The sequence below is a fragment of the Crocuta crocuta genome, unplaced genomic scaffold (genome assembly GCF_008692635.1).
Source record: "Crocuta crocuta isolate KB4526 unplaced genomic scaffold, BGI_CrCroc_1.0 scaffold119, whole genome shotgun sequence".
NCBI classification, from domain to species: domain Eukaryota; kingdom Metazoa; phylum Chordata; class Mammalia; order Carnivora; family Hyaenidae; genus Crocuta; species Crocuta crocuta.
Window position 1 is genome coordinate 10,153,104 of NW_027551562.1, and position 9,321 is coordinate 10,162,424.

At 54.0% G+C, this 9,321-nt stretch overlaps 1 protein-coding gene and 1 non-coding gene across 4 annotated transcripts in view; both read right to left on the reverse strand.

The window, feature by feature from the left end:
* Positions 1-3,188: 3,188 nt before the first annotated feature.
* LOC144219927 (U6 spliceosomal RNA) lies at positions 3,189-3,295 on the reverse strand. The gene has a single exon (XR_013331542.1). It is a non-coding gene; the product is annotated as a U6 spliceosomal RNA (small nuclear RNA).
* A 5,546-nt stretch (positions 3,296-8,841) lies between these two features.
* Positions 8,842-9,321, reverse strand: part of LOC144219881 (maestro heat-like repeat family member 5) — a 7,709-nt gene continuing 7,229 nt past the window's right edge. For all 3 annotated transcript variants that reach the window (XM_077749985.1, XM_077749984.1, XM_077749982.1), the window contains one exon: positions 8,842-9,012. In XM_077749985.1, coding sequence (XP_077606111.1) covers positions 8,912-9,012 — 101 coding nt within the window. In that variant the 3' untranslated portion in view covers positions 8,842-8,911. The remainder of the gene's footprint in view (positions 9,013-9,321) is intronic.

The following is a 9,321-nucleotide window of genomic DNA, read 5'->3' on the forward strand; positions in this document are numbered from 1 at the left end:
TCCTCTCCTGTCCGTCTCCGTCCCTCCCAGACCCGTTCCAGGCTCAGGGTTTCCCCATCCTCAGAGGGGAGGCAGCTGACGGGCTCCAGCCCAGTCCCCCTAGAAAGGACTCAACCTCCTGGATGGATGAGGGGGGCTGAGGGAGGGGCAGGATGGGAAAGAGGAGGGATGGAGTCATGGTGGAGAGGGGGGCACACAGCCTGGTGCCGGTGCCCTGAGAGCCAGAGCAGGGACACGGTCACCCAAGGCTCCTGGTGGGGGTGCTGAGCCTGGGGGTCAGCGGAGTGGTAGATGGGCGCGCAGGCAGGTGGACTGAACGCAGGCTGGAGGCTGCAGGTGGCTTGAGGGCCGGGCAGGGCCCTCCCTGCTGCGGAGCGACCCTCTGCTCTCGGGCCCCACCCCTGGGGGAATTCCAGGGGCCACAGTGGAACCTGCTCCNACTCTCCTGGCCTCACCTTCCTGGAGCCTCCTGCCCCGCCCCCCCCCGGCTCCGAGTCTCTCTAGAGCCACCACGCGTCTTACAGCAGCTTTACACGTGGGGGTCCGGTCTCCCCCCCCATCGGGCCCACACATGAGCTCTTTTCCTGACAGCGGGGAGGGCCCCTGGGGAGGCTGTGCAGACCACCTTCACCGCCACCGCGGGATAGGTCAAGGTGGGGGGCCACTGCTGGACGGGGGGGCCCACGGTGGAGTAAGCTGAGTGGGCAGGACGGGGGTCGTGGGGGTAGGCCGAGCTCCAGGCTGAGGAGCGGAAGCACTTCGCAGGGGCGGGGCCGCCGGGCCAGCAGAGACGGCCGGGGAGGGGCTGCTGCTGCAGGCGCCCCGAGCAGGTGGCACTCAGGGAGGGCGGGGCACCACAGGGCACAGGGTCAGGACGCCGGCACCCCCGTCCCCTCCACGGAGGAGGAGGGAGACACAGCGGGCGGGTGACTGGCCCAAGGTGGCAGAGCCAAGTCCGTGGGAGCTCTGAGCCCAGGAGCTCAGCCTACAGTCGCTGTGCTCTTGACACACAACACTGGCCGCCTGAATTTGCGATAATTGAGGATTGTCAGGAAAAAAAAAAGTGATTTCCATTGCATAACTTAAAGCAAAGCCAGAAGGTCTGAGGCCCACGCACTCAGCACCGTGGCCTGGGCCGCCGGAAAGTGCCGCCGGGAGGGAAGGTCTGTCTGCACACGTGCCAGACCCCGATGCTGCCCCGGGCGGAGGGCGCCGCCGCCTCCCTCTGCGCCCCTCCACCCCTCCCTTCCCCGGAACGCCGGGGCACAGACGCGCGCTGCCCTGGGTGAGATCCAGTGTCCACGCCCACGCCCGGCCCCCTCCTCCCCTTTCCAGCCCGTACACCAGGGACTCCCCTCTGTCCGCACGCCTCCACAGCTCCCCTAACTAAGCCTTCTCACTGCATTTAATTACACAGCCATTCAGGCTTTCTACTTCTTGACTCACTTCTAGGACGCCATGTATTTTTAGAACTCCATCCATTTCAACTAGGTTTTCAAATGTATTGGGACGGAATTGCTCATAATGGTCTCTTACCACCTTTTCGGTTTGCGATGTGTCTGTAGCTGCGCCCCCTATTCCTCTGGCCTTTGAATGGCGCCTTCTCTCTCTCTCTCTCTCATTTGACATCAGCTGTTGCAAAGAACAAACGGTTAGCTTTGTGGACGGGCTATGTGATGTCTCTTCTCTCTTCCGTTTATTTCCTGCTCTCATCTTTATCTCCTTCCTTCTTGGGGGCGAGGGGTTTACTGTGAACAAAAATAACTAATTCCCTAAGCTGGATGCTTATTGCAGTAAACTTTTAGCTTCCGATATGCATCTAACATAAGCCTTCAGGCTACAAATTTCCCTCAAGGTGTTGCTTTAGCTTCATAGGTACCGTTTCCGTTATCGTTGTTTTATTAATGGTTACATTCTTTGGTACGTTGTTTTATGTGCTTTCAAGTCCTGAATCATGGAAATTTTTAAATCCGCCTTTTTGTGATTTCCATTTTAATTATAACGCTGTCATACGATGCACCCTGTAGGAGACCTTTGTCACATAGCACATACCAATTAGAAAAAATTCCCCCTGTGTAGTTTCTAACTGCTGGAGCACAATCGTGTATGTGGCTGTACAGTGAAGGCTGAGGGCTGCAGTCTTCCATGTGCCAGTAGTTTAAAAAGGTATATCGAAAATCCCCACCAGGATAGATTTTTTTGTAGTTTTACCAAAGTTTGCTTTGTTTATACATCCCTTTATGTGGGGAACACAGTTTAGAAACTGCCCAGCAAATCAAACCTTTATTTTGAAAGGACCCCTTCTCTACATGTTTTTATCTTTTGACTTACAGTGCACCTTGTTTGATAGTAATATAAATACTGTCTTTTGTTAAAATACTATTTAAAATTCAACCAGAGAACCTCTATTTTTGAACTGGTTTTTAATCACATTGTGTATAACCACTGCTGTATGGGGCTTGCACCTCTTGGCATTCCCTATTCGTCCTGCTTTTGTGGCATTTTAAAAATCCTTTCTCGGGGGACCTGGGTGGCTCAATCGGTTGAGTGTCTGGCTTTATCTCAGGTCATGATCTCATGGTTCGTGGGTTCGAGCCCTGCGTCGGGCTCTGTGCTGACAGCTTGGAGCCTGGAGCCTGTTTCAGATTCTGTGTTTCCCTCTGTCTCTGCCCTTTTCCAATCACAGGCTCTTTCTCTCAAAAATAAACATTAAAATAAAAGAACTTTTCTTGATTTCTGAAATAATTGCATTTTTAAATATTTTTAATCCACTTTTACCTTGTATTGGTCCAGAAACTATAGTTTCTATTCCTTTTCAGCTTACCTTTGAAATGTCACCAGTTATCTAACTTTATAAAGTCTAAAATTTTTCAAAATATTAACACCTTTTCAAACAACACAAGGACCTCAGAACATTTTAATCATTCTCTTTGGATTTACATGGTCTATCATTTTAGCTCTGTATTTTTTTTAAAATACTTTATTGTCAGGTTGGTTTCCATATAACACCCAGTGCTCANCATGTACGTTTTAGGATAGTTTGGCTTTGAGAAGAATGCTGGTGCAATTTTGATTGGGATTGCATTGAATGTGTAGATTGCTTTGGGTAGTAATGACATTTTAACTATATTTATTCTTCCAATCCATGAGCATAGAATGTTTTTCCATTTCTTTGTGTCCTTAATTTAAAAAAGATGGAACGCTTCACAAATTTGTGTGTCATCCTTGCGCAGAGGCCATGCTAATCTTCTCTGTATCGTTCCAATTTTAGTACATGTGCTGCCGAAGCGAGCACTTAGCTCTATATTTTTGAAACTCCATAATGTAGACATTTTTAAAAAACAGACAATATTTGGTTGTATTTACTTATGTGTTTAACAGTTACTTTGCTCACCATTTAATTGGGTTCTGTGCCCGATTGTGATCTGTGGGTGGATGTTGGCGGTGTTGGGGGGGGGGGCCTCAACAGGCAATGGTCCAGACACCAGCAGGGGCCCTACAGTTACCCGGACAAGGCANCCCACTTCAGACGCCAACTGCAAGCCCAGCTTGTTGCCGGTGCTTATGACCCGCCAGCCTACACCGGAGGTCCCCTCGGCCCCCACGGCACAGGTTTGGTCAGTTTGTTAGAGTGGCTCTCGGAGCTCAAACACTGTACTCCTCAGATCACTGGTTGTATTATAAAAGGATGGAACTCAGGAACAGTCGGAAGCGGTGCACAGGGCGAGGTGTGGGGGAGGGGCACAGCCCCGACCCCAGCCCCCAGTGTCCACCAGCCTGACAGTGCTCAGAACCTGTTCTTCGGGGGCTTCGGGACACAGGCATGACTGATGACATCACTGGCTGTCCAGCCCCTCCCCCCTCCCCAGACGTTAGGGCTGGGACTGAAAATTCCAAGCCTCTAATCCCGCAGTGGGTTCCCATCTTGAGATTAACATAGTAAAAGACACTTTTCCTCACTTACAGGAAATCCCAAGGGTTTTAGGAGCCACCGTCTCCGAAAGGAGGCCAAAGACCTAATGTATGCTGGTTATAAGTCACAGTATTACACCAAGTCCTCTTACATTTCATGCCTTCTTTCTTGAGTATATTCTTCCAAAGTCCTTGTAGTCTGTCCATGGTAATGACCTCTCTCTGCACAAGCAGAAGCCTGAGCTGCCCCTACCGGGGGGCCATCGCCCCTGCCGTGTGGGCACCACTGCCCCCTGCAGTCCCGGTCCTGGGTATTTATCCCTTCTCTCCCCATAGCCCTCCCCAACCCATAAACAATGCCTCTAGTCTAGTTAATTGTGTGTTTCCTTTGTAATTGCTCTCGGGGCGGGAGGGGGGAAGGTTTCTTTAACTTTTTGAACTAATTTTAGGCATTCAGAAGAGTTGCAAAAATAGTACAGAGGCTCTGTATACCCTTCATAAGGTTCCTCTGATGCTAACATCTTATAAAACCGTGAGATGGGGCGCCCAGGTGGCTCGCTAGGTGGAGTGTCTGACTCTTGATCTCGGCTCAGGTCATGATCCCAGGGTTGTGGGATCAAGCCCCTTGTCAGACTCTGTGCTGAGCGTGGAGCCTGCTTGCGATTCTCTCTGCCACCCACCCCCCCATCTCGCACAGTCACTAAAAAATTAATAAAACTGTGAGTTGTCAAAGTATACAGATTTTAAACTTATTTAAATTATATTATATACCTCATTCTGTTTTTTACTTTTTTCCACTAAGTGCTTTAAAAAATTTTTTTTAATGTTTATTTTTGAGAGGCAGAGAGAGAGACAGAGCATGAGCAGGGAAAGGGCAGAGAGAGAGATACACACACAGAATCCGAACCAGGCTCCAGGCTCTGAGCTGTCAGCACACAGCCCGACCCGGGGCTTGAACTCGTGAAACAGGAGATTATGACCTGAGCCAAAGTCAAGATGCTTAACAGACTGAGGCATCTGAGGACGCCCAACCACTAAGCACTTTTTTAAAAAAGATCTGAGGGGCGCCTGGGTGGCTCAGTCAGTTAAGTGCCGACTTCAGCTCAGGTCATGATCTCGAGGTTTGTGAGTTCGAGCCCCACGTGGGGCTCTGTGCTGACAGCTCAGAGCCTGGAGCCTGTTTCAGATTCTGTGTCTCCCTCTCTCTCTGACCCTCCCCTGCTCACGCTGTCTCTCTCTCTCTCTCAGAAATAAAACACTAAATTAAAAAAAAATTTTAAATATAAAAAATACATTAAATATCTGGGTTACTACGTGTGTACTGTTATTTTTCTTTTATCCTTTTCCTTCACATGATTTAATTTAAAAAATACTGCCCGATGTGTATCCTAGATGAAGCTACAAGTAACAACACTCTCTGTGCATGCTAACACTGATGTGCCTGCCGGAACTTTCCACACTTTACCCCACCTTCCTGCGGCGCACTTTACGTACAGTTAAGACTCCCCCACCTAAGTGCTTAAGGAGTTTGGGCAAACGCACACACGTGCGGAGCAGTGCGCAGTCAGGGGCACACAGGCTCCTGGGAGACTCCGTGACTGCACGCGCAGGGGGGTAGGGCGAGGGGCACGGGCACAGGGGCAGGGCTCCGGGCTCTGCATCTCCTGGGTGGCCGTCCCTCATCAGCCCGTGGGCTGTTATCTCTCCAGGGGAAGCTGCAGCCAAACACAAGTTGGTAAGAATCTAACATCCGTTCTTCTCCCTCGTGGATCATGCCTTCGGTGTTAAATCTACAAACTCACGGTCGTGCCCAACGCCATCCAGGTTTTCTCCCATGTGACCTTCTTGAGGTTTAGCAGATCTGCATTTTACATTTAGCTTTAAGAGCCACTGGAATTCACATTTGTGAGTGGTGTGCGGGCTCCGTCTGGATTCTCTTTTTTTTTTAATTTTTAAATGTTTTATTTCTGAGAGAGATAGAGACAGTGTGAGGAGAGGGTCAGAGAGAGAGGGAGACACAGAATCGGAAACAGGCTCCAGGCTCTGAGTTGTCAGCACAGAGCCTGNGTTCCCCACTGAATGCACTTTTTTTCTCTTGGTCAAAGATCAGTTGGCTGTATGGGTGGGTCTATTTCTGGGCTCTCTATTCTGTTCCACTGACCACTTCTCGTGCCAATTCCACAGCCTTGACATTTCATTCTTTTTCTGTCTTCCATTTCTCAGTTGAGACGTTCCAATTTTCCATTCATTGTACTATCTCTTAGGGCTTGGCTAAATGGTTAAGGTCTGTGATAATTTCAACACGTGTTATCTTTCCGTTGGCATCTATTCAATGCCTTTGCCCTTGCACTTGAGATATTCCTGTTCGTTCACGTGGCAAGCAATTTTGGACTGCATCCCGGACGCTGTTGATATTTGGTTGTGAGCCCCAGTCCTATTTGAATTCTGGAAGGAACATTGATTTGGGAGAGGGGACGCCTTTGCAGGCAACCAGACAGGCTAGGCTCACGCTGCCAGCCCCGCCTCTGTGAGCTGTGCTCCTGAGACTCGGTGGGTTTTCGAATCGCTCCCCAGGTTCTTGACCTCTGCCTCGTGGGTATGCAAGGGGCAAGCGTGGGGCTGGGGCAGGACTGCCCTTTACATCAGCCCTAAAAGCTTCCATGTGCTGTTCCCAGTTGGCCCCAGGGACCCCGCACCCGCTGGCGAGATGGCAGTCTTCGATGTTCTCTGTGGTATGTGCACCGGGGGCCTCCTGCACTTAGCAGGTGCTGTGCTTCCTGCCACTGTGGACGCGAGGCTCCCATCAAATCTGCGGAATCTACTGATGTCCCGTGCGGCTGTCCACTCACCGACTCACAGAGAGAACCTGGTGTCTGAAACGCCACCCCACCTGGTCACCGAGACTCTAATTCAGCCACTGCATTTTTCCTACCTAAAGTTCTGATTCTTTTCCAAATCTGCTTGGCTGTTTTTGATAATTCTTTCTCTTTGGTCATTTTATGGATGCCTTTTGTCCCTTTAAATGCTTCCTATGTGATCATTTTGCGAACCGTATTTGTTCATTCCGGTTCCTCATCCGGGGAACATGTGAAGTTCCCAGGGGCCTGAAACCACAGGGTTCCCTGCTCCCGCTCAGGGGCTTCTTTCCTCCAGTCTGCGCCCCTCTGTCCGGAGCCCGAGCACGGTGCCGCTCAGGCCGCCCGCTCGCTGGGCCTGAGGTGGGAGCTCCGTTCTGCCAGGCACCTTCCTGCCCCCTGGGGGTGGGGGGCGGGGGGTGGGCAGGNCCCCAGTCCTCAAAGGCTATCCACCCACCATTGCTGTTGCTGGCTGGCTTTGGGCTACTTCCATTTTTTTGCTTTTTGTTTTTAAGCCTTTGGAGATTTCCCTTACTGTTCTCGAGGGCCAGCAATACATCCAAAAGTACATTTACTGTAATCTATCCAAGATCTACTTGTATTTTCGTGGGAGGCCGCTCTGGAACACTTAGTCTGCAGGCGTCGGAAACTTCTGTTCTGACTCCTGTCCCCACTGCCGACCTCGAAGTGGTCCGGGGCAAGACGGATCCCTTCCACGGCCCCACGCCCTCTCTGGCAGCACTCTGTTCCCGGCCTTCCCCCCGCCCTCCGGCTGCTGCATGTCTAAGGGTTCTTTGCTGGGACACCCTCCTCAATGGAACCACGATGAGCAGGGATTCGCGCAGGGCCAGCCTGCCCCTCCTCCCCAGCCCCCAGCACCCCTCCCAGACCACCCCTCGCCCTAGGCCCTCCTCCAGGGGGCATGTGCCCTCCCATTCCCCATCCTGCCCCGGCCACTTAGCACCACTACCATGCAGCGGCAGGATGCCTAGCTGCTGGGAAAGGCCGTGGGGTGCAGCACAGGACTCTCTTCCGCCCGACACCCCCATGGGCTCCCCAGCTCTGGCAGACATGGCCCCCCCAGCCTGTCCGCGGCTGGCAGACAAGGGGCCCCCCAGCCTGTCCGCTGCTGGCAGACATGGCCACCCCCAGCCTGTCCGCGGCTGGCAGACAAGGGGCCCCCCAGCCTGTCCACTGCTGGCAGACATGGCCCCCCCAGCCTGTCCGCAGCGGGCAGACAAGGGGCCCCCCAGCCTGTCCGCGGCTGACTGAGCTCCAGCCTCCGCCTTTGTTCACGCAGCACCCTCTGCAGGACAGGCTCTGACTCAGCGCCTTCTGCCCACTGACCACTTGCTGGTCACATCCTCCAGGCTGGCCTCCGGCTTGCCCTCTCCACAATGCTGCCCTCACTTTCCTGGCTGGAGGAGGAGTTCTGGGTGATCCAAAGACCCCTGGACAGCTGCTGAAGGGCATAGGCACTTCTCCCCGAGGGCCAGTGGCACATGCCCCCCCGGCCGTGTCCCAGGCGTGCTCTTCCCTCACTGGTTTGACACATTTACCGGGCGATGACCACATGCCGAGGTGCCATCCCCAGAACAGCCACAGGGGGGAGGGGTCACGGGACATGGCTGAAGGGCCATCGCTATGACCTGGAGCGGGAGGCAGGCTTTGCGCTGCCCACCTGGGCACTAGGGAGAGGGGGCCGGGCAGGCAGGGAGGCGAGGGAGGCGAGCGAGGCCAGGCACCAGGCCAGGCAGCACAGGAAGGTGGACATTGGGCCCCAAGGGTCTCAAGGCCACACATGGTACAGGAGAGGCTGGGGGCTTGGACCAGGGCAGCAGGGCAGCGGGAAGATTCTATATGCTGGGGATCACTAGATCTGGGAGNGGGCTGGGAAGGGCTGGGAAGGGCTGAGCAGGGCAGAGAGGGCAGGGAAGGGTGTCAAGGCAGACCCCCAGGGCTCTGGGCCCAGCACCAGCAGAGCTGCTGAGTACCCCACGTCCTGAGAGCCTAGGTCTGGAGGGGAGGCCACCCAGCCTGACCGAGGGGGTACAAGGCAGGGAGAGCCCAGGGAGGCCAAAGGGAACTGTCACATTTAATAGAGGTCAGACACATGCCGGAACCAGAGCGATGCCGGGCGGGGCTCACTGGGTCACGAACTGGGACAGTTCGCGGAGGTCCTCCACAAAGCTGTTGTAGAATTTGCGGCTCATGGAGTCCGGGTCCTGCTTCAGGGTCTCCAAGTCTGCACAGAAACCCTGGGTCTGACGCACGGCCCTTCAGGGCAGGGGAGGGCAGAGGGCAGCCTGCTGTGGGAGCTAAAGGAGGGTCCAGGTGGGGGAGCACAGCCCTGTCCCGGGCGCCCCGTGGGGGCGGGCACAGCCCTGTCCCGGGCGCCCCGTGGGGGTGGGCACAGCCCTGTCCCGGGAGCCCCGTGGGGGTGGGCACAGCCTTGTCCTGGAACCGAGTCTCAAGGGGAAGATGGAGCCCGGCCCTTGGGACAGGCTGGCGGAGCGGCCTTCTTAAGAGTCGAGGAACAGAGAGGTCCCCCAGG